The sequence below is a fragment of the Balaenoptera musculus genome, chromosome 13 (genome assembly GCF_009873245.2).
Source record: "Balaenoptera musculus isolate JJ_BM4_2016_0621 chromosome 13, mBalMus1.pri.v3, whole genome shotgun sequence".
Classification (NCBI taxonomy): Eukaryota; Metazoa; Chordata; class Mammalia; order Artiodactyla; family Balaenopteridae; genus Balaenoptera; species Balaenoptera musculus.
Genome location: NC_045797.1, coordinates 8554091 through 8579619, shown reverse-complemented (window position 1 = coordinate 8579619; position 25529 = coordinate 8554091). Strand labels below are relative to the sequence as shown.

General features: G+C 40.4%; 1 protein-coding gene across 1 annotated transcript in view; it reads left to right on the top strand.

The window, feature by feature from the left end:
* Positions 1-25529, top strand: part of VWA3B (von Willebrand factor A domain containing 3B) — a 211562-nt gene that overhangs the window by 163564 nt on the left and 22469 nt on the right. The window contains 2 exon segments of the mRNA XM_036872281.1: positions 2495-2545; positions 12711-12915. Coding sequence (XP_036728176.1) covers positions 2495-2545; positions 12711-12915 — 256 coding nt within the window.

The window sequence follows — 25529 nt, the reverse complement described above, 5'->3', positions numbered from 1 at the left end:
TTTCTAAGGAGTTTCCCACCACAAGTAAGCCAGATAGAACCCTAAGTCCGTATGGTTAGGGGTGACCAAATGAGTGGGAAGCTTATAGTCCTCTGGTCAAAATAGTGACATAAACTAGCAATTTTGGTCACACTTAGTGCCCATGTGTGGGAGTCCTTCTGGTTCAATATTTTAAGAATTGCAGAAGCAGTTTTGGCCTTGTGTGTCTGAGCATAAGCTCTGAGTGAGGATTACCAGGGTTGGCTGGATTCTGGGGTGATTTTTCCACAGCTTGTGTTGTGAATCTAAGGTCAAGGTCTCAGCCCTCAGATCCACAGGAGAAGCATCAGTTCTGGCTCAGGGACCAGGCATAGTAACCTCTGCTTATCACCGATTTGCTTGGGCTGCTGACTAGACTTCTAAAGTGTCATTAGTTACAAGTTGCTTTGCAAATGAGCCACTCGGTACAAGTAGATTTGCAAACTAGAGGTAGAGAAAGCTAGTAAACGCTACGCTCAACCAAATTTCAGTTTCCTAAAACAAAGAGGAAAACTGTGGTTTGTCAAATCCCAGCATCCCACAAGGACTGCCCTCGTCCCGCACGCTTAGAGGCTTTCCCACGGTTGCCTTCCGGGACAGTGGAGCCGGGATTCACACCCTCTCTGCTGCCCTCAGCTCACACCCACTCGCTTTTTCTGCCCTGTGTGCTTTGAAATAGTTCAGTGAAGGCGGAAAACAGAGGAATAATAGAGGTTATGAAAATACCCTCTTGGAAAAATATTTTCTAAAGAACCGAATTAAAATTAGAGACTTGTCCTAGCTAATTGGACCCACATTCACCAACTGTTTCTGAGTGTCTAAGCCTCACCCTCCTTCAGAAGCTGGAGAGAATGAGCCTTAGTTATTCCTGGTCACTTTATACATACAGCTCACTTAATCCTTGCAACTCCAAGGGTAGGTGGTGTTATCTTTGTTTTATCAATAAGAAAACAGAGTTTCAAAAAGTTATGTAACATGTTCACACAGCGGCAAAGTGGAGATGCTGAGATTTGAACCCAGACCCACGTAGCTCCCAAGCCCTCATCACACTCCCAGCCTCCCTACTCTACTGCCTGCACTTTCAAGGTTTAGACTTAAAAGGATTTACAGTTTTGTTTTGTTTTGTTTTTTCCCCAGAAATGCACACAAGCCTTAGAAGCCCTGATCATTGTTTCGTCAACCACATCATTAAAACCATTTCCAAATAGGCCCCAAAGAACCAAAAACATCAAGAGACACAGGAGCAAAGCTGGCTTATTTCCCACTTCCTGACTCTTTCTGTCACTTACAGAGCATTTACCTGTGTCAGACACAGTTCTGTGTGCGGTGCACATAACTTGTTCATTGAGTCTGCACTGCAGCACAGGGAGGGAGGTACTGTGATTACCCCCTTTCTACAGAAAAGTTGGCTACTGGCCCAAAGTCTCCCAGCTAATAAGAGGAGGAGCTAGCTGAGCTTTGGACCCAGGAAGTCTGGCTCCAGGGTCTGTGCTTTTCACCACCGTGCCAGACCCCCTTTCCATGATCTCACCAGGCCTGTGATGGGAGATCAGGGCAGGATAACACCACCCAAAGTGTGCTCCCAGAGCCCTGTGCCACGGACGCTGGGTCCAAGGATTAGAAGCATGCCTCCTGGGGAGAGGCAGTATTCTCCCACCCCATTTTATTGAAGCTTTTTTGCTTCATGGAACACCAGCTCACGACCTGTGGAGCCAGTGTTCTGTGCCCTGTGCCCTAGTAAGCCTGATTTGGGTGATGATGTAGCACTACAGAACTGGGCTGGAAGCTCTGGAAAAAGCACCACTGATTGGTAACAAGAAAAGGAGCTGTAACTACCTGATAGAAAGCACTGGCTCCAACTTCCTCCTTTCTTCCTGGGTTGCCAGCATCTCTCTGCGAACGCGTTCGGTGAGCTTTAGTCTCAGCCCCACCAGCTCTCGGTGCTGGATAAGTAAGGCGCTTCATCTGTCTGCCCCTCTCAGCGGCTGCATTTGGAAAACAAGGAGATCAGGCTGGTTGATCTCTAAAGTGTGTCCCAATCCTCTTATTTATGACCCTATTAACCTTTTTTTTTTTTGCTCTGAGAATCCAGACAGAAGAATGTCTACAGAAGGCAGGCTAAGGGCACACATATTTTTCCTTATGAAGAAAAGCAGTGGGTGTTTAGAAATATCTTCATGCAGGGATAATGAGGACCAGTTTGTTTGCTGCCTTTTCTCAGCCCGGGTTTTACCTGATCCAGCTGAGAGCTGTGCCCTCCTTTAATATTTAGCATGATTGCCACAAAGCCATGAGGCTTCCACAGTGATGCTGAGGGTGGGAGACACTCACATCCAATCTCTTTGAGTGAGTGGCAATGACGTGGTCCTGCGGTGGTGGTGCTGCGTGGCTTGGGATCTCCCTGCGCGGGGTCAGCTTTTTGTCATGAAATGAACTATTGCTACTAGATAACTATTGTTGATTTTTTTTTAAACAGGCGCCTGAATAAAATCGTTTGGCAAGCATTATCTCAAGAGGAAAAAAAAAAGTAAGCCAGTTTCTTCTCACTTTTTAAAAATTTTTAAAATTTTGGTGAAATTCACATAACCTACAATTAACAGTTTTTAAATGTACAATTCAGTGGTACTTAAGTTATTCAAAATGTTGTGCAAACCACCACCTCCCTCTACTTTCAAAACTTTTTTATCATCTCAGAAAACACCTTGCACCCATTAAGTAATCCTTCCCCATTCCTCTCTCCCCCTCTGGTAACCACCAATCTGCTTTCTGTCTCTGTGAATCTGCATATTCTGCATGTATCATATGAAAGGAATCATATATCATGTGACCTTTTGTGGCTGGCTTCTTTTACTTAGTTAATGTAAAAATTTAATGTTTTCAAGGTGCCTCCAAGTTGTATGCATATGTAGTATTTCCTTCCTTGTTATGCCTAAGTAATGATCCATTGTATGTATATACCACAGTTTGTTTATCCATTCTCCCATTGATGGATATTTGGGTTGTATCTACTTTGGGGCTTTTATGAACAGTGCTGCAAAATACGTAGAAGTTTCTGTGTGGACATATGTTCTCATTCCTTTTGAGTACATACCTAGCCATGGATATTCTGGGTCACAGAGTAATTCTGTGTTTAACTTTTTGAGGAACTGCCAAACTTCTCATTTACTTTCCGCAACTGCATCTTTTTACATTCCGACCTCGTACATACAGCAATGTATGAGGGTTCTTGTTTCTCCACATTGTTGCCGACACTTGTTATTTTTCTTGTTTTAAAAACTGAAGTCGGGCTTCCCTGGTGGCGCGGTGGTTAAGAAACCGCCTGCCAATGCAGGGAACACGGGTTCGAGCCCTGGTCCGGGAAGATCCCCTTAGCAGAGCAGCTAAGCCTGTGCGCTACAACTACTGAGCCTGTGCTCTACAGCCCGCGAGCCACAACTACTGAGCCCATATGCCACAACTACTGAAGCCCGTGCACCTAGAGCCCATGCTCCACAATAAGAGAAGCCACCGCAATGAGAAGCCCACGCACCGCAACCAAGAGTAGCCCCCACTCACCACAACTAAAGAAAGCCTGCATGCAGCAACGAAGACCCAATGCAGCCAATAAATAAATAAATAAATAAATAAATTTATATAAATAAATAAATAAATAAAAATTAAAAACTGAAGTCATCCTAGTGGGTGTGAAGTAATATCTCATTGTGGTTTTCACTTGCATTTCCTTAATGATCAATATTGTTGAACATTCTTTTGTGTGCTTGTTGGTCATGTGTACATCTTCTTCGGAGAAATATCTATTCAGGTCTTTTGCCCATTTGTAAATTGAGTAGTTTGTATTTTGTTGTTGAGTTGTAAGAGTTCTAGATATCAAACCTTATCAGATATATGATTTGCCAATATTTTCTCCCATTCTATAGATTGTCTTTTCACATTCTTGATAATGTCCTTTTTTTGCCCAAAAGTTTTTAATTTCTAGGAAGTCAGTTTATCTATTTTTCCTTTCATTGCTCATGATTTTGGTGTCAAATCTAAGAATCTATTGCCAAATATGAAGTCATGAAGATTTACCACTGTGTTTTCTTCTAATACTTTTATGGTTTTAGCTGTTACATTTAGGTCATTGATCCATCTTGAGTGAATTTTTGTATATGGAGTGAGGTAGGGGTTCAACTTCTTTTTTTTGCATGAAGATACCCATTTTTTTCTAGTAACATTTGTATAAGAGACTATTTTCTAGTACCATTTGTTTAAGAGACTATATTGAACAGTCTTGGCATACTTGTCAAAAACCAATAACCATATATATTTGCATTTATTTCTGAACTCTCTTTCTATTCCATTGGTCTATATGCTTATTTTTATACCAGTACCACACTCTTCTGACAACTGTAGTTTTGTAGTGAGTTTTGAAATTGGGAAGTGAAAGTCTCCCAACTTTGTTCTTCTATTTCAAAGTTGTTTTGTTATTCGTGGCCCATTGAAGTTCCATATGAATTTGAGGATTAGCTTTTTCATTTCCACAAAAAAACCATTGGTATTTTGATAGGGATTACACTAAATCTGTAGGTCACTTTGGAGAGTATTCCCAAGTTAACAATAAGTCTTCCAACTCATGAACATGGGATATATCTCCATTTATTTAAGTCTTCACTTTTCTTCAGCAATATTTTGTAGTTTTCAGTGTACAAGTCTTTTACCTTTATATTATTTTATTCTTTTGGATACTATTGTAAATGGAATTGTTTTCTTAATTTTATTTCCAGCATATAGAAATACAACTAGTATTGCTAGTATGTAGAAATACAACTTATTTTTGTGTGTTGATCTTGTACCTTACAACTTTGCTGACTTTATTAGTTCTGGTAGTTTTGCAGTGGGGGGAATCTATGGAATATTCTATGTATAGAAATATGTCATCTACAAACAGAGATAGTTTTACTTCTTTCCAACTTGTATGTCTTTTATTTCTTTCTCTTGCTTAATTGATTTGAGAATTCCAGTATAATATTGAATAGCAGTGGTGAAAGAAGGCATTCTTGTCTTGTTCCTGATCACAGGGAGAAAACTTCCAGTCTTTTATCATTGAGCAGGATGTTAGTTGTGGGTTTTTCATAAATGCCCTTTATCATGATAAGGGAGTTCTCTTGTATTCCAAGTTGATTGTTTTTATCATGAAAGTGTGTTTGTGGAATTTTGTCAAATGCTTTTTCTGCATCTATTGAGATGATCATGTGGGTATTTTTTTCCTCTGTTCTATTGATGTAGTGTATTAAATCAATTGATTTTCTTAGGTTGAACCACCCTTGCATTCTTGGGATAAATCCCACTTAGTCATGGTGTATAATCCTTTTAATGGTCTATTAGATTTGTTTTGCTAGTAATATGGTGAGACTATTTAGTTCTATATTCATAAGCAGAAATGGTCATGTAGTTTTCTTTTCTTTAGCATCTTTGTCTGACATTGGTATCAGATGAATCTTGTCCTCATATAATGTATTCGGAAGTGACTCCTCTCTTCTGTTTTTTTGGGATTGAATAGGATTGATGTTAATTGATCTTTTTATGTTTGGTAGAATTCAGCAGTGGGGCCTTTTGGTCCTGGACTTTTCTTTGTTGGGGGATTTTTGATTACTGATTCAATGTCTTTATTATAAGCTGTTGAGATTGTCTATTTTGTGTGAAGTCAGTTTTGGTAATTTGTGTGTTTCTAGGAATTTGTCCATTTGTATAGATTATCTAATTTGAAAACATACAGTTGTTCATATTATTCTTTATAATCCTTTTAATTTTTGTAAGATCAATAGTAATCTCCTTGCTTTTGTTTCTGACTTTAATAGTTCTGTCTTTTCTCCTTTTAGTCAGCCTAGCTAAAGCTTTGCCAATTTTGTTGATATTGTCAAAAACCAACTTTTCATTTTGTTGATTCTGTTATTTTTCTATTCTCTCTTTTGTTTATCTCTGCTCTAATCTTTCATATTTCCTTCCTTCTGCTGGCTTTGGGTTTAGTTTTCTCTTCTTTTTCTTGTTCCTTAAGGTGTACACCTAGGTTGTTGATTTGAGATCTTTCTTCCTTTTTACTAGACATTTACAGCCAGAAATTTCCCTCTGACCATTGGCTTTGCTGCATCCCATGTGTTTTTATATATTGTGTTTTCATTTTTATTTATCTCAACGTATTTTCTAATTTCCAATTTCTAATAGTGATTTCTTCTTTGACCCATTGGTTGTTTAAGAGTGTGGTGTTTAAATTTATATGTATATACTTCCAGTTTTCCAGTTTTGTCTCTGTTATTATTTCTAGCTTCATTCCACTGTTCTGGAAAAGGTACTGTATATGATTTGATCTTTAAAATATTTTGAGAATTGCCTTATGACCTAACATATGGTCTATCCTGGAGAATGTTGCATGTGCATTTAAGAATACTTATTCTACTGTTGTTGGGTGAGGTGTTCTATATATAAATATAGTTGTTTTATAGTGTTTTCTAGTTCTCTGTTTCCTTTGTGATCTTCTGTCTGGTTGTTCTGTTATTGAAAGTGGGATATTGAAGTCTCCTTTTTGTACAACTGTCTATATCTTCCTTCAATTTTGTCAATGTTTGCTTCATATACTTTTGGGCTCTGTTGATAGATGCATATGTATTTACAGTTGTTATGTCTTCTTGATGATTTGACATTTTTATTAATATAAATAATGTCCTTCTTTTTCTTTTGTAAAAGTGTATGACTTAAAATCTATTTTATCTGATATTAGTATAATCATTCCAGCTCTCTTTTGGTTATTAGTTTCATGGAATATCTTTTTTCATTCAACCTATTTGTGTCAACCTATTTGTGTCTTTAAGTCTAAAGTGGGTCTCTTTATAGTAGCATATAGTTGGATCATGGTTTTTTTAATCCATTCTGCCTATCTCTGTCTTTTAACTGGTGAGTTTAATCCATTTACATTTACAGTAACTACTGATAATGAAAGACTTACTTCTGTCATTGTGCTATTTGTTTTGTATATGTCTTGTCTATTTTGTTTCTCAATTCCTCCAATATCGGCTTCTTTTGTATTTGATTTTTTTTCTAATGTATCATTATGATCCCTCTTCATTTCCTTTTTTGCATAGTTTTTCATTATTTTCTTAATGATTACATGGAGATTACAGTTAACATCCTAAATTTATAACAAAGTAGTTTGAATTGATATCAACTTATTTTCAATAGTGTACATTACCTCTGTTTCTATCCAGCTCCATCCCCTCTTTATATTGTTATTGTCACAGATTACATCTTTTACATTATGTGTCCATTTATAATCATTGTTTTCTGCATTTGTCTTTTAAATAATATAGGAAACAAAAGAGGAGTTACATGCCAAAAATACAAGAATATTAGCTTTTATATTTACGTATGTAGTCATCTTTGCGAGTCATCTTTATTTCTTCATATGGCCAGTGTAACTTGTTCCAGTGTCCTTTTATTTCATCCTGAAGAGCTCTCTTTAGCATTTCCTGTATGGGGAAGCCCTACTAGCAACAAACACCCTTGGCTTTTGTTATGTGTTAACAAATGTGTCAATTTCTCCTTCATTTGTGAAGGATAGTTTTGCCAGATATAGAATCCTTGCTTGATAGTGTTATCCTCTCAGCATTCTAAGGGACTTCTCTGGTGGTCCAGTGGTTAAGACTCTGCACTTCCAATGCAGGGGGCATGGGTTCGATCCCTGTTCAGGGAACTAAGATCCCACATGCCATGCAGCACGGCCTAAATAAATAAATAAATAAACAAACAAACACTATCACTGCCTTCTGGACTTCATGGTTTCTAATAAGAAATCAGCTGTTGATCTTATTGAGGATTTATTGTTCATGAGCCACTTTTGTTCCTTTCAAGATTCTCTGTTTGTCTTTGTCTTTCAACAGTTTGATTATAGTATAGTGTCTTGGTATAGCTCTCTTGAGTGTATTCTGCTTTTCGTTCACTGTGCCTCTTGGATTGTGTAGATGTATGTCTTCCATCAAATTTGGAGAGTTTTTGGCCATTATTTCATTTTTGCCAAATATTTTCACCCTTTTCTCTCTCGTTTCCTTTTGGCACTCTCATAATGCATATGTTGTTAAGCTTGATAGAATCCCATATGTCCTTTAGACTCTTCTTCATTCTTGTATTCTTTCTGCTCCAGAGACTATGTAATCTCATTTGATCTATCTGCAAGTTTGCTGATTCTTTCTCCTGCCTGCTCAAATCTACTGTTAAAACACTCTAATGAATTTTTCATTTCACCTATAGTACTTTTCAGCTCTAGAATTTCTATTTGGTTCATTTTCATAATTTCTCTATATTGATATTGTCTAGTTGCTCATATATCATTCTCAGGATTTCATTTAGTTCTTTGTCCATGGTTCCCTTCACCTCTTTGAGCATATTTAAGACAGTTATTTTAAAGTCTTTCTCTACCAAATCCAGTGTCTGGACTTCATCTGTCAGTTTCCTTCTTTCCATGTGAATGGGTTATATACTTCCATGTTTCTTTGTATTCTTTGTAATTTTTTATTGAGAACTGAACATTTTGGACATTGTAACGTAGTAACTCTGGCAATTAGATTCTCTACCCTCCCCAGAAATTTCTGTTGTTGCCTGATGAAGGCTGCAGTTGTCTGTTTAGTGTCTTTCCACACTATTTTTGCAAAGACTATATTCCTTGTCATGTGTGTTCACTGAAGTATTGTTTCATCTCTGTGGTCAGCCAGTGACCTGACAGAGATTTCCCTAAATGCAAGCCTCTCTCTTCATCAAGCATTCGCCTGGATACTGTAAGTATTCAACTAGATTCCAGAGTTCCAAAATAGCTAATTCTATCAATAGTTGTTTTGGTGAAAAGACAAATTCCTTGATTTCTCTACTCCACCATCTTTCATGACATCACTTCCCTCCTTACTATCTAAAGCAAGGTTTGAGTAAGTTATGAGGCCTTTATTATATTGAGATAGTTTCCTTCTATTCCTAGTTTGTTGAGTGTTTGACTTTTTAATCACGAAAGAGTGTTGAATTTCATCATGATTTTGCTGTATCAATTGGGATGATCAAGTGGTTTTTTTCCTTCATTCTGTTACTGTGATGTATTATATTGATTCATTTTTGTATGTTGCATTCCAGGAATAAAATCTCACTCTTCATGGTGTATAATCCTTTCATAATATGCTGTTGAATTTGGCTTGCTAGTATTGTGTTGAGGATTTTTGAATCAATGTTCACAAGGAATATTGGGCTGTAGTTTTCTTGTAGTATCTTTGGCTTTGGTATCAGGGTAATGCTGGCATCATAGAATGAGTTTCAAAATGTTCCCTCCTCTTAAATATTTGGAAGTATTTGAGGAGGATTGGTGTTAATTCTTCTTTGAATGTGTGGTAGCACTCTCCATGGAAGCTACATAGTGCTGAGCTCATGCTTGTTGGAAATTGTTTGCTTACTGATTCAGTCTCCTTACTAGTTATAGGTCTGTTCAGATTTTTTATTTCTTCCTGATTCAGTCTTAGTTGGTTATAATTTTATAGGAATTTATCCATTTCTTCTAGATTATCCATTTTGTTGGTGTGTAATGGATCATAGTAGTCTTTTATGATCCTTTTTATTTCTGTGACAACAGTTGTAATGTTCGCTCTTTCCTTTCCGATTCTAGTTATTTGAATCTTCTCTTTTTTCCTTTTAATCTAGCTAATAAGCATTTGTCAGTTTTGTTGTTCTTTCCAGAATCTAACTCTTAGTTTCATAGATTTTTTCTATTGTTTTTCTATACTCTAGTTCACTTATTTCTGCTCTAATCTTTATTTCCTTCTTTTTGCTAACTTGGGTTTAGTTTATTCTCCATTTTCCCAGTTCCTTTAGGTGTAAAGTTAGGTTGTTGATTTGAGATTTTTCCTCTTTTTTAATGTAAATATTTAGCACTATAAATTTCCCTCTTATGACTGCTTTTGCTATATCTTAGACGTTTTGATATGTTGTATTTTTATTTTAAAATATCTCAAGATATTTTATAATCTCCCTTATGATTTCTTCTTTGACCCATTGGTTGTTTAAGAGTGGGTTGTTTAATTTCCACATATTTGTGTATTTTCCAGTTTTCCTTCTGCTACTGATTTCTAGTTTTATTCCATTGTTATTGGAGATTATACTTTATATGATTTAATCTTAAAAACTTTTAATACTTGAGTTCTTACGTGTGGTTTATCCTGGAGAGAATGTTCCATGTGCACTTAAGAAGAATATGTATTCTGCTGTTGGCTGGTGATGTGTTCTGTATATGTCTGTTAGGTCTAATTAATCTATAGTGTTTTTCAAGTCCTCTGTTTCTTTATTGGTCTTCTGTTTGGTGGTTCTATCCATTATTGAAAATGGAAATTGAAATCTCCTCCTTTTATAGTGTTTCCTTCTATTTCTCCCTTCATTTCTGTTAATGTTTGCTTCTATATTTGGGAGCTCTGAAATTAGGTGCATATATATCTATGATTGTCATATTTTCCTGGTGGATAGACCCTTTTACCATTATATAATGTCCTTCTTTGTCCTTGTAACAATTTATGACTTAAAATAGTCATAATTTGCTAATTGATTTCTTCTGATTGACGAAGTGTGCTTTTGAAGCTCTCTAGTGAATTTTTCAGTTATTGTATTCTTTTTGTATATATATCTTTATTGGAGTATAATTGCTTTACAATGTTGTGTTAGTTTCTGTTGTACAACAAAGTGAATCAGCTATATGTATACATATATCCCCGTATCCCCTCTTGAGCCTCCCTCCCACTCTCCCTATCCAACCCCATTAGGTCGTCACACAGTACCAAGCAGATCTCCCTGTGCAATGCAGCAGCTTCCCACTAGCCATCCATTTTGCTCAGTTATTGTATTCTTCAGATCCAGAATTTCTGTTTGGTTCTTTTTATAGTCTCTGTATATGTTGATATTCTCATTTTGTTCATGCATCATTTTCCTGATTTCATTTAGTTGTCTGTATTCTCCTTTAGCTCATTGAGCATTTTTAAGACAGTTATTTTCAATTGTTTGTCAGGTAATTCATAGATCTCCTTTCTTTAGGGTAGATTTCTGGAGATTATTTTGTTCCTTTGATTGGGCCATCTTTCTCTGTTTCTTTGTATGCCTTAGTATCTTTAGGCAATATTTGGGCATTTAATAAAACAAACACTTCTCGCAGTCTTTACAGATGGCTTCTTACAGGGGAAGACCTTCACCAATCATTCTGGCTAGAGATTCTGGGACCCTCTCACACCTTTTCTGGGGATATGTCTTCTCTAGGCTTGTGCATGTCATTTCCCAGTTGAGGAGGTTTTGCCTGTTTTTTTCTCAGGAACCCGTAATCTCTTGCTCTCCCTGGTGTCTGTCTTTGGTACTGCAGTATCTCTGGTGCTGTAACCACCCATGAAATTTGCCTTTGTTCTCAGCTGCCCCAACCTGGCATCCAAAGTATACTGCCATTTTAATCAACATTCTGAGTCAAGTGAGACAGAAGCCAGTCTCTCGGGCAGCCCCACAAAAGACCAAAATGTTGGATACATGTTGAATAGGAGTTTTCTCCCAGTTGCTCTGCAGTGTGGCAGGGAAGGGGAGGGGCTTGGCCAGACAAAATGCAACACATTTTCCTACTCGCTTCAATGCCTACTCTTCTTGGCTTTGTGCTCCTGGAGGGCTGGTACATTTTAACTGATTTCTAGAATTCTCACAAAGGCAGTTTGGTCTTTATATGGTTAAGTCAGCGTCTTTGTGGGGGAATGAGGGCCTGGGGTTTCTCATTTCACCATTTTGCTGACATCACACCAATTTAGATTTTTTAATAAGAATTTTTGCTGTCTTCTGTTGACAAGTTTGTTTGTGGATTGAGTCCTGTGACTGTACTGGTTTAACAGTGTGCTCTTCCAACACCCAACATCTAAAAAACGCCATGACATTTTCAGCAAGAAGAGAATGACAATTATGAAATGTTTTTCCTCCCCCATGTCCCTAAATCAATCAATCCCTGTACCCTCTTCCATGAGTATCTGACTCAGAAGTACTGGGACTGGAAACAGAATCCAGGACTTGGGACCTCCACACCCCACTGGGTTCCCCTGGAATCACACAGCTTGTTCATCAGCTGATAGAAAGTTTGGCTTCTGTTCTTTGTGTACCAAAACAGTGAACGCAGAAAGTTTAGGCCTATTTAGGCTTATAAGAGGAGAGAAGATAAAAATAGATAAAATGAGCTAATAGGAGAATTACTGCACTGAGACAAATATTTGGGTTTAGTGTTTCCTTTGTTTTCCAGAGTCACTGCTAGGCATAGTTGTGTGAAATTTCTTTGAAACTCACTGTTGGTTCTGCCAAATGTTAGACCTAGGGAGAAAGGAATGGGTTCCAAATACGCTGAAAAAATTGTTGAAAAAATAACTTATGTGTATCAAACTTCTATAAAATCAGATCATCAAATTAGGTAATGGGGAAAAGTGCCTACCATGACTCGGAGATGATTGTTTCTAACTTGCATAAACTGCCAAAGCCCTAACAGGCCAGAAGGCATGGCTGTGATTCTGTCAACTGACACCTGACATCTGCTTTGACAGATGTTTCTCAGGGGAGGGTTTACAGAAAAACCATCTTTCCATATGTTTTCTATTATGATCACTTTATGTTTCTCTTTCTTCTTCTTTTTTTAGGTTAGGTGCAAACAAACCAATGCGTTACTTAGAAAACAAGGCAGCTTTAAACAAGGCATTAGAACGGTTGAATTGGCCCATTTCATTGAAGGAGCTGTCAGTGCTGGAGAATGAAATCCTAGCTGGGAAAATGTACGTGCAGCAGGCCATGGAGCTCCAGGAGGGTGCCAAGAAGGAGAATCATGTGACCAGGGCGCTTGAAGAGGTGTGTACCGTGGAGGTGTTTGTATTCCCTCCCTCCCTCCTATCCCAAACCCTTGCCATCCCTGTGCTGGCCTCCCCTCTCTCCCACCTCCCACTGCACTGATCTCTAAGAGTTACAGCCAACCCACTTAAGGTCTCAGGACTTCTTTCAACAGAAAGGAAATGCCATTTGATTTTACTCTGGCCTTATTTTTTAAACAATACATGCTTTAATGAAAAATAAAGCTAAACAGAAGTATCGTGTAGTGATTAAAAGCCTGGACTTTGATATGAGCCAGACCAAAGTCCGGCCTCAGATCTGCCACCTAATCCCTGTGTGATCTTGGCCAGTGATTCTGTCTCTCTAAACCTTAGGGGTTTTTTTTTTAATCTGTAAAATAAGAGTGTTAATAGTATCTGCCTCATAGGCTTGTTATGGAAGTAAAATGAGCATTTAAAGTACTTAGTATTGAAAGCTCCCCCCATAAGTGTTTGCAATTATTATTACTAGTAAAACAGACCTTCTACAAGGAAAATTTATCTGGCAGCCATATTATTTATTACCACTTTGTATCATTTACTTTTAATTGTTTTTCTTCCTTGAATAAATTTTACACATAATTGCAGTTAGAGTGTCCATAATCATTTTATGGTCTGCCTTTCACTTTAGCATTGTCTCATATATTTTCTGTGTTTTTGCTGAATCATCAGACTGATATTTTTTGTGGTTACATAATATTCCATGGTGTGTAAATACTCTGATTTGTTTAACTCTTCACTGGATGTTGGACATTTGAGGGTTTTTTTCCAATTTTCTTCTCTTTCACATCATGTTTTAATGCTTCTATAGTGCATATAGTTGAACTATTTTGCTAGGATAAATTCTTAGGTATGGGATTCTTGGACCAAAGGACATGAACATTTGGGGGCTCTAAATACTTGCTGCCTGTGTAATATCCTCTTCCTGACTATAGTAAGGTGTGTGTAAACCTGGAACAGTTCATCCAGAATCTTACTGAGTTCTATATAATTTTCATATATTCACCATATGGTAGTCTAAAAGATATATCCAAGGAACTGACCTTTGAGATTCATCATTTTTGATTTCAGTCTTTGCTAAGTGATACCAGCTTTGCCTGGTTTTAAATTCTGTATTTGCTGTTCTAGATTCTTGTGTTTTATTTGCTTATTTTTATTTAATTTTATTTTTCCCCTGCAAATGGCTTTTTTTCCTTCAGTGTAGAAAGCTATTTCTTTTGTGCAGAGTGCAAAAGTTTTATCATATTTTTATTTATATTTGTTTTTATTTATTTTATTTATTTATATATATTGGGGGGGTGGTTGTTTTTATTCAAAGTGACCTCCTCAAAGAGTTGTTCAGTCTTTCCTTGGAAGGCACCCAAGGCATCTGATGACCCCAAACATGTGGCTGTCTATTGACCTTCCTCACGTAGATGCCCTGTAAACACCAAGAATCAAGAAGACTGAAAATGAATTAACTCCCTCTCCCTGGAAATCTGCTCTTCATTTCCTCATGCTTCTTCCTCTCTGTTCTTTCATTTATTCACTGAAATATGTATGAGTTCCTATGAGGTACCAAGCCCTATTCTAGGCACTAGAGGTACCTAAACACATGGACCAAGTCCCACTCTTATTCTGGTTGAGGTGAACAGATAGGTTCTAAATGATGGACTTTCGCATGTTGAGCTCTGGTGTGACATTACTGCCTAACAGCAGAATTTGCAAGCATTATTCTTTTATCTATACCTTATATTAAATGTTAAAATGGGAAGTGTTGCTAATGGAGTGAAAAGAAGCCTCTTGTGTTTCAGAACGTAGTGTAGTCTCCTGAATTTGTGGGAATCAAAAGCTCATTGTTCATGAGATATGAATTAATTGCTCTATTTCTTTATTCCCTTGTCCACAGAGTGGGAATTAAAATAATTTCCACAATCTCTTCATCCAAAAACATTTGTTCACTCCCTACCATGGATCAGATTCTGTCCTTGGCACAGGTGGTCTCAGCCTGCCACATTCTTCTCTCTTTCCTTGGGGCCTCCCAAGGTGATACTATACATTGGACACAAAATAGGGGTTTGTTAACAGCAATGGGGACATGGACCCAGCCTAGTGGAGGAGACATACTGGCATAGAACATAACCTCTGTGAGAGCTGAGATCTTGTCTGGCCTTACTTGTAGCTGTATCCATAGCTACATCCACTGAGAATGATGCCTGGCACACAGTGGACACGCAAAAATATTTACTGAAGGAATGAAACCCAGATCCTTATAGCAGAGTATTACAAATATGACAACAGAGGCATAGCCATAGAACAACTGGAAGATGGGAAAAAGTGAATGATTCTGGCTGAGGGGTTGAGGAAGTCTTCATGGAGGGGATGATTGAATTTGGTCTGGAGGGATGTGTAGGAATTTGAGGGGGGGAGTGTGAGAAATGTTCTGAGTGAAAGAAACTGTTTGTGCAAAGGCAGGAAGGTGGAAAGAACATGGCATGCTCACCAGGGGCGTGGCAGGAGACAAGACGGGAAAGGGAAGATGGCCCCAGAATACAAGGAACTTGGAAATCTCTCCTAGGATCAGGAACCAAGCCTGTAGGAAATGGATACCAGCGAGGGATTTTCAGCAAGTGGAGGACATGAACAGATTTGTGTCTTGGAACGATTATTTTGGCAGCAAGATGAGGCTCAATGTAGGGGGGAAAGACCAAAACCAGGTGCAGACTCCACTGAGAGGTGTTGAGTCCGGTACAGTGGGGAGGGAATGGGTGAAAGAGATACCAGTTGGTGGAAAGTGAATGTGTGGGGTGAGCCAGAGGGCAACGTTGAGGATACCCACAAACGTCCCGTCTTGGACAACTGGGAGACAGAGGCACGGTTAACCACCACATCTGTGTCACCTCTGCTCCGCAGAGAGACAGCCCCTCTAAACACCCTGTCATTCTCTAACCCCTTCCCACATTTTTGTTTTCTTCACAGCACGTTTCACCACCTGACATTATGTACGTATTTGTTCATCATCTGTCTCCTCCACTGGAATGAGGGTGGGACTTGGTCCGTTGTGTTCTAGGTATTCCTGGTGTTGCTGGAGTATTGCTTGGCACCTTGTAGGCACTCCCAGGTATTCGAATGAATACATGAATGAAAGAACAAGAGGAAGAGGTACCATGAGAGGCAGAGTGGATTTTCAGGGAAAGGTAACTCACTTTAGGTCCTCTTGATTCTTAGATGTCCACAGGGCATCCCGGCGAGAAAGACCGATAGACAGCCATGTGTTTGGAGCTTAGGAGAGAAGTCCATGTTAAAGAGATAGATTTGGAGGTCATTTGAGGTGCTGAGAAAGGAAGAGGAGACTGTGGAAAGGGCCAAGACGGGAAAGCTAGAGGAGCAGAAAGCCCAGGGTAGGGAGCTATGATGTCAGAGCCTGAGGAGGAGACATGGCAAGAGCCCTGGGTCTGGAGTCAGAGAGACCTGAATGCAAGTCTCAGCACTTCCAGATGTGGACCTTCCTTAGGCACTCTAAGCCTAGATCCCTCAGGCTTAAATTAGAAAAATCATAGTAGCCACCTGCAAGATGGTTGTGAGACAATGCGCATAACATGCTCAGTACAGTGTGCCGCGCTAAATGCTCAACAGGAAATGCCCTCAACACACCTTGCCCGTCATTGCTATTTCCATTGTTAAAATATTACTGAGGAAAGTCATACAGGATAATGTCTGAAAACCATTTGATTTTCAAGAGGGAGATCATTAGTGATCTTAGCCAGAACAATTTCGGTGGCATTTTGGGAGTGGAAGCCAGTGTGCAGTGGATGGAGAAGTAGAGAGCAGTGGAGAAAGTAAATACAGGAAGTGCAGACTTTTTTTTTCAAGATCTTCCTAGAAAGCAAAGGAGAAAAAATGGAGGGAACTTGATCTGGGAGCCAGAGTGAGGAAGACATTGAGTTTGTGTAACGGTATTGATGGGTCCACTGCTGCCCCCTTTCTTGGTCAGGGGCTAAGGCTGTCCTTTCACTGCCCTGTCCCTACATAGGGTGACCAAAGCCCCCACTGTCAGTTCAGGAAAGCACCCATGTGCCCAGGACAATAGTCCATAGGTAATGAATGGGCGGGGAGGGGTTCATAGGTGGCAGCTCATCTACAGAGTTCTTTCCACTCTCAGCATGGCCCTCTGCAATGGAAGATTTTCTGTATTATTTTCTTAAAACGGTACTTCTCCTTACCATGTGTGATGTATTGTGTGGTATTTTAATTCCATTTTTATCATGCTCTGTTGAGTTGATTTCACGACCTGCTAACAAGTCTCGTCCTTCAGCGTGAAAAATGGTTCAGACCAAAGCTCAAGATTGCAAGGCCTTTTGAGATCATGTAGTGAAAATCCATCACAGATGCAAGTCATTTTTATTGATTCATATAAAAAAAGTCTCACTTTAAATTTTTTTAGCAGAGGCCAAAGATTTTGATCAATGACTGTAATTTGGAGAGGAAGGAACCTTCTGTTTTTCATTAAGACCCCCTAAAGTTTATTGATAACAAGTAACAAAAGGTGATCAAAGTTGGTCGGAATGGGATGCCCAATCAGAAATGCCCACGTGTGTTCAGAAGGGAGTGGTCACTATTTGATCCACTCCAGAATATGTTATGGAGTCTGGAGGTCTGTGGCTCTCTGATACTTTCCCCTGCAGTACACTGGCACCCAAAGTAGCTGCCGCATTGGTTCCTGAGTTTGGGACAGCTTCATGATTTTTCTGTTGGTGAGGATCAGAGGTGGGGAGAAGTGGCTATACATGCCAGTGTCTGGCTAGAATGTGCCCTGCTTTTTCCACTCAGGCTTTCACTGGCAGTCCCTTGCTGGCCCTAGGATCAGACGTAGGGCAAGAATCATTATCCCACCTGCTCTGCCCAGCACCTTATACTGGGCACATTACATGATTAGTTGTCCCTCCCTATTTCTGTAATCCACTAGTTTTGTGGCATCCCTGGAGACAGGTGCTTGGCTTACTGACTACATAATGAAAGATCTTAATTCTGAAATTGTAAATTCCACTTGAAAGCTCCCTTCACCAGCACCCCTCTTGTTGCCATGATTGCAGAGTCCAACGTCATTGGCCAGTCCTGAGCCCTCAGAGCTGCAGTATGGTGGAAATCACCAAGGGCATCTGAGTTGTAATTAACCTTCCCTAATTTTCGCTGGGAGCTTGGTCTAGGGCAGCTCCAGCTATGTTGTCCTGCAGCATTTCCTTAGTAAATAAGGATTGTTCTCCAGAGCAAATCCCACAGAATCCAGGCCCAGAAAGATCCAACAGGCTTTCTGCACCCAACCTTGGCTTCCTTGAAAAACTCGGAGGCAGAAAATCTTGTTAAATTCTAAGCAGCTCTAAACAACCCTTATAGAGGCCTTGGAAATGTACTTACACAGCTGGCTGCACGTGGTTACTTTTCCAAGTTGAGACTGGCACGGAATGTGGAGTCTCTAGCTTTGAAGAATGGCTAATGGAGTGCTCCACTCCATGGAAAACTGTCCAGGAGAAAGAGAGTGTTAGGAAAATGCACAGCAGGAGGGAGGATATGGGTGAGGCTGGGTGAGATGGGAATGGGAGAATGAAGGGACGAAAAGAGACCACTTGGATTTGAAAACATTATATTGGGTTGTGACTTTGACAGTACACAGGATAACATTAGTTGGGGAGACTTAGAGAGAAATTTCTTTGAGTTGTGTATAAAATGAAGTCAGAATAAGTAGCGTCATTTGTTATATTTGCTCCCAAATAATAATTGGACCAGTTTTCATTCTTGCATTGTAACCCATCCTTTTGCAGCTCTCATTATTCCCTCTTTAAGGGGAGAATGGAGGCATCACACCTTAACCCTTTATGACTACAGCCTTTCTCATTCCACAAGTAAAACCTTTAGTCTCTTCTGCTGATACTTGGGTCTGGTAGGAGGACTGACTCCTTAGTGACAGTGACACAGAAGATCCCCTGGTGCAAGGGTGGGGAATTAGCAGGTGTGGGTTGTGCATCAGTGATGCCATCACACAAAGAATGACACGTGCACATTCAGGCCAGTGCCTTGGTGATACATTAACATATGGAAGCCACACCCCCGATGGGTTCCTGAGAGATAATGGTAGGACATGTGGCCAGGGTGGGACTGAAATCCCAGAGAGAGTGAGGTGCCTGGATGGGATGGGCGAAGATGCCAAAGAGAAGATGCTGCCACGTCGTGATCGTGCCACAGTTAGCTGGGGATTTAAGGAGAGGGTCCTGCTCAGGAAGACCAGCCACTGAAGGAAATTCACAGAAGGGAAGAAAAACTCCCACCAACTCTAAATAGTATCCAGAAAGGTTTCTGTCTAGTATCCTGATGTTTAGGAGTGGGAAGGAGGATATCAGCTCCAGGGACAAAAATCACTGCCAGATTGTCTTTTCATTCTAAAGCTGAAGACAACCATCTTGGCTGGAGATTTCAGCTGGGTGGACCCTAGCTCTCTTTTGCCACAAGGCTCATCTTTTTTCATTGGCATAAATTCTACCCTAAACAGATTTGGGGATGGTCATTGACCTCCCAGTCTGAAGGAGGAGAACCGAATATGGAGGGCTTATCAGGAGGGTCCAGGCAGGAAACAGAATCCCATTCAGTCACTCCAAGTGAAGAAACATTAATGAAGGGACTATTTGCAGAGGCAGAGGCAGGTCTAAGGCAGCCGAAAGGGGATTTCACCCCAGCACTGGCAATAGCAGGAAGTTGTCACCACCCCCAGACTTGAAGGGTGGAGGGAAATACTGCTACTGGAGCCTGTAAGAGCGAAGGCCGCTAGCCAGAGTAGGAGGTATTCCTAGAGAGACAAAGGGCAGGGAGGGAGCGCAGAGCCAATACCCCAGTCTTCCTCCCCCTGCTGCCCTCTGACCTCTCGCCTCCCATTGGCTCAGCCTATTGGAAAGTCAGCCAACAAGAGAAATTGGGTCATGTTGTCCTTGGGGGTCAGCCTCCTGGGGCATGGAGCAGGGCAGGGCAGAGAATGGACCTGGGGGCAGGTGGATGGCCCAGAGTAACCAGCACAGAGATCTCTTGGAAAGTTTTCTTAAAGGCTCAGCATTTCTTTTTATGCCATCACCTCGTGTGAGGTATCTGTATACAACCACAGCAGACAGCTGGCGGTGGTCCACGCTCCAGGCAATGACACAGAATTGGCTCCAGTGTATGGCTGTGGTGCATCTCTGGAGTAGCTGCCTGTAGATAACTATGTCAGTAACATCCGAATTGCAGGCCACAGCGCTGCAGTAATTTTCAGGTTTAAATACTTAAAACATTTCAAGTTTTTCTCTCTTTGATTCTTCCCTAAAAGAGCAACAAGGGAGTATTCCCTGAGAAGATGTTACAAGTGTGCTCTTCAAGCTAGGGAAATCGTTCGATTCAGCATCTAATGCATATTTATTAGGTTCCTTTGCTACTACCAAAAAAAAAAAAAAAAAAAAAACGCCCAAAGTAAGTTCACCCTCCCACAGAAGCCCTTTGAGTTGCTATTGACTGAGATTTGACTGGAGATTTGACTGTCCGAGTGGTTAAGTCTTCTCCCTTGCCCAGTGCTGGGGGCCTGTCTGGGGGCCGTCTGGTAGTTCAGGGCCTCATCCTGTAATTGTTTCCTGTGCTTCCTAAGCAGCCCCTCACACAGCACAAGGAACCACACCGGGAAGAGGGAAGAGGGAACCAGCTCACCAGTCCCTGATCTGCTCAAGAAGCAGCCCCAGGAGAGGGGAAGTGGAAACCCGCACAGAAGTTTTGGGGACACGTGTTGCTCACGCTGTGTTTCCTAAAGTTGTGATGTTCCCTGAGGAGGAGGGGGAAACAGCTCGGAAAAAGCACGTCCCTATGCTGCTTTGGATTTTAAAGCACGGCTAAGTGCCTGAGGCTTCTGAAAGGGGATGATAATTCTCTCTGCACGTCCTCCTGGCCGCAGCTTCCGCCTTAAGCCTTGGGCTCACGCGCACGGTGTCCTCAGTGTCCCCGGGAGCCCAGCGCCGACCTGCTGTGCTTGTGAGAGATCTTGCAAGGAGTCTTAGCTTCGTCTTCAGACCGGAGGGGCTGAGGCAGGAAATTCCACCTGGAGCTTCACTTCTTTGGCCTTATGGTTTGACTCCTGTTAAAATGCAAATAGCCTAGGAAGGAAAGCTCTCCAAGTCCTTTCAGTTCTTTACCATGGGTCAGTCACTCCGCTGCCTAGAGGGGCTGGGCAGGAGTTTGCCACCCCTGATTTACGTTTTCCTGTAAGGTCTTTTTCTCATTTTTCTCTCCAGAACCCATTTCTAAAAGGGATGCAGACCCTGGATACTCTCGTGGTGGAGAAACCCCTCCAAATCTAAATGAAATAGTGATAGTGAAGGTCAGAAAATGCTCCAGGCTGGCTCTGTCCTCCTCACCAAGGTTTTAAAAAGAGTTGAATTATTCAGAGACAGTTTGCAAATATTCTGGTCTTATAGTTAGGTATCCTAGCGAGAGGAAAGGTCAGAACATGCCTGACACTACGTGTATTACCTTGATTAGCACAGTCACAGACTTTACTTGGCTTTAAGGACAAAACATGGACAGACAAGCCATTGGAACTGCCACTAGTACAGTTTGGGGATTGGGTCCAGCAGAGTTCAGTGATTTGGGGCAGGAAAAAATATAGTGCTTTTATGACAATATTTTGAGCCGAAGACTAGTTCTAGTTACATCATGGAAGTGCATTCTGTACCTGATGTGAAAACATGTTGTTTGTTAAATGGAAAATTCTAAAGCATCAAACATTTAGTAACTTTACTCCACCAATGCAAACCTGAGAGCATGACCTTGAAACTAAGTAATGAAATGAAAGGAAGGTAGACTATGTTGGATCCTGATCTACATCACTTGATAATTGAATCTGGCAAAGAAGTGAATTGGATTCTCTGAATTTTGGAGACAAGGCAAAATCAAATTATCCAGTGTACAGCATCCCTAACTGCCAGCATCATTGCCTATCTGACTTCCTCACTGAAACTGGCATGCAGCTACTCCCAGGCACCTGAACCTAGAGATGGGTCGGCTTATTTATTTAGTGCTAGCATTTCTTGTTCTCTCATTCTCCATCGCCTCCAACTCTTGTCCTCCATAGATTTCTTTCTTTTTTTTGTAAAGAATGTTATTTTATTTTATTTATTTATTTATTTTAATTCTTTTTTGGCCGCACCATGCAGCATGTGGGATCTTAGTTCCCGGACCAGGGATCGAACCCGCACCCCCGGCGTTGAAAGTGCAGAGTCTTAACCACTGGACTGCCAGGGAAGTCCCCATAGATTTCATTTTAACGCCCAGTAGCATGCTTGTATTGTGCACGTGCATAGGTGACTGATGGCAGGAAAGGAACAGGGCAACTAATGTCCTCTAGGATGGGCTGTACGGGGTCTCTAAAGTCTTTGGCAAGACTCAAAAACAGCGGGATATCATCTTTCTGGAAAGGTGCTGTCAACTTTGTGGCTGAAGGGATGGTGTGCCTAGCTGCCCTGATCGATGTCCTTCCATCCTGGGAGACCAATGCTCTATTTCTGTGAATGAACCATTGTATTAACGCTGGCCCTGTAGGTTTGTTTCGCCACGGCTTCTCTGCTCTATCTGTGGTGTAGCTGAGTTGCCTCTGCAGGGATATGGAAGAATCACTGAGTGTACAGTGAACAGTTCCTTCCATAAAGCTACGTGCTGTGGAAACAGCCAGAAATGAATTCTTGCCAATAGTAGTAACTGTTGGAAACAAGAGCAGAGTGAATGTGAGTATGCAAAGCCCTTTAGTAGCTGTAATGATTCTTTCAGGTAAACTCACAGATGTGTGAATGACTCGAATGGGGGGGGTGATACTTTTCAGCGATTTAAAAAGGCAGTTTCTTAGGTGGCATTTTCAGTGTGTTAAAAATGAACACCGGCAGCCCTCTGTATCGCTTCTGTTCATTGCTGCTGCCCTTGCAGGGAAGGTCCTCACAGAGTGAGTGGTTTTCCTATATCAGATGAATTGGGAAGTGAGTGACAACTATGGGAAAAAAAAAAAAAAAGAGCTCCCTGATGATTTCTGGCAACTGACTTCACAGATTTGTACATGTGAAACTGTAGAAAGCAATCACATTGGTTAGCTTCTGCCTAGGATATTGAGAGAATCAGTATTTGGAATCTAGAGATAAAAGGGAGCTGTTTAAATTATGTGATTATACTCATTTAGAATTTTGAAAAGAAATTTTAAATATATCTAGGCATAGGTTCTAATAAATGTCTGGTCTGTTGATGAAATCTAAAGGGGAAAAATGGCTTTCTGGAATCGATGTGGACATCTTTTGTAATAACAGGTTGTTACCGGTTTGGAGGTGATAAGACTGTCTGATGCCTCAGGGACCAACAGCACCTCCCTGGCTGATTGGTCTTTGATGTGAACACTGATGGTGTGAAGTAAGGTGGCTTTGGAAGTTCACTTTATGTACAGGTGAGGTATTTATGCAACAGCTGATTTAATTTGGCTTATTCCAAATTCTCAAGATTCTAAATTCTATCAATAATGAGAAAATACTGTACATGGAATCTTCCATCGAGGAACTGACTGTAGGAAACTGTGGTGTGGGCATCTCTTTGGAGTATTATGATGGAAAACACTGCTATTCATGTCACAGTTCTGGCCATTACATTTCCCTTATATTGTAAAAACTACATGCAAGGGTATCATGCTTGTGTTCCTGTCCGTGTACACACATAGCCTGACGGTTTCCCCTGCACTGCAGAAAGGCTAGTAAGGCCTAGACTCTCCTGGACAGATATGAGAGGATGTTAGAGATCATTTATTTTATCCCCTTATTTTGCACATGTAGAAACTGAAGCCCAGAAATGTTAATAGACTGCCTGAAGTCACACAACCACCTGGACAGCACTCAGTCCCATTTCTCCTGTCCCCTGGTCCAGTCTCCTCCCTTTGAGGCCATTTCAGATGGGCAGGAGGTCATTCTGATTGCCCACGGGAAGGAGTGCTTAGGTTTCTCCTCTGGGTGAAGCCCAGGAACAGGCAGATGACATTCACCATCTACCAATGATGTTGGGCCATCCTCTTTGACGTATTGAGTACCTCGGTAAAAATAGAAATTCCATGAGAATAGAGGGTCCCCAGCAAAATTCAACTAGATGGGAACATCATAAACAAAAGGGTGGTGTTCATCTTACATTTTTGTCTGTGGCCACATAGGCTACAAGCAACACAGGTCTGAAGACTTGATCATATCCCACCATCCTGCAAGAGACTTTAAGCCCTTAGTTCATCATTTCTTCCCTGAGGACCTAGCTCTAACTTTTCAGCTCCCAGGAAATAAAGCATACTCCCACTTCTTTTAGTGAACCTGAAAAGTATCACCAAACAGATACAAATGATAGATGGCTGCAAAATGCTCAGTTATATCAGGGCACCAGGGAAATGAGCTGCGGGTTTCAGGAGCCCAGACCATACTGAACATGAATCATGACCCAAGAGTAAGTGGTGTTCACACCACCTGAAGTTATTTAAATTTTGTTGTCAATTGCCTCATAAATTAGAGACTTGCTTAAGTGAAGGCCAGCAGATGAGCTCATAAAATATGCATCGAATACTTTATTGATGATATAGCTATAGCAGTGCAAAAAGATGGCATCAAAATGCATGTGAAAACAGTTTATATTGGCTTTGTATCATGGAGAAGAGGGGCACTTGATGGTCTGCCAAGATGAGAAGCTAGTGAATGATGTCACTGGGTGCTTTGATTGGGTTGGAGGACTAATTTCTTTGAGAAATCCAAAAATTAATAAGGGTCAAGAAAGGAAAAAAATGAAAAAAATCTGGGTGGGAAAACCCCCATTTTCTACAATATAGCAATTTGAAGAAAAAGGCCTATTTTGTTTACTTTTTGATTTAAGAGTAGATTCAGAAGCTTCTATGTTCATTCACTTCTTCAGCCCACTATCTGCAAAATACCATGAGCAGTTACACAGAGGAAACAAGAAATAGATGGCTGCCTATTTTAACCTTTTTTAAAAAGGCGGATGTATACAAATATAATTTTCACACCATAAAATTCGCCTATTTCAATTCAGTGATTTTTAGCAAAACTGACAGAGCTTCCAGTTTCAGAACATTTCCATCACCCAGAAAAGATCCCTCATACCTATTTGGAGTCAGTCTCCATTTACACCTCAAGTCCCAGGTAACCACTAATCAATTTCTGTCTCTATAAATTTGTGTTTTCTGTAAGTTTCATATATAAATGGCTGAGTAATATTCCATTGCATTGATATACCACATTTTGTTTACCCATTTCCCCAGTCCACTGACGTTTGGATTATTTCCACCTTTCCATTACTGTGAATAATGCTGATATGAACATTCACATAAAAATGTTTGTGTGATAAAAATTTCTATTTCTCTTGGCTAGATGTCTAATAGTGGTATTGCCAGGGCATACAGTAAATTTATGTTTAATTTTTAAAGAAACTGCCAAAAGCTTTTCCAAAGTGTCAAAAATCAATTGACCATAAATGTAAGAATTTATTTCTGGACTCTGAATACTGTTCCACTGATCATATGACTATCCTTAATTCAGG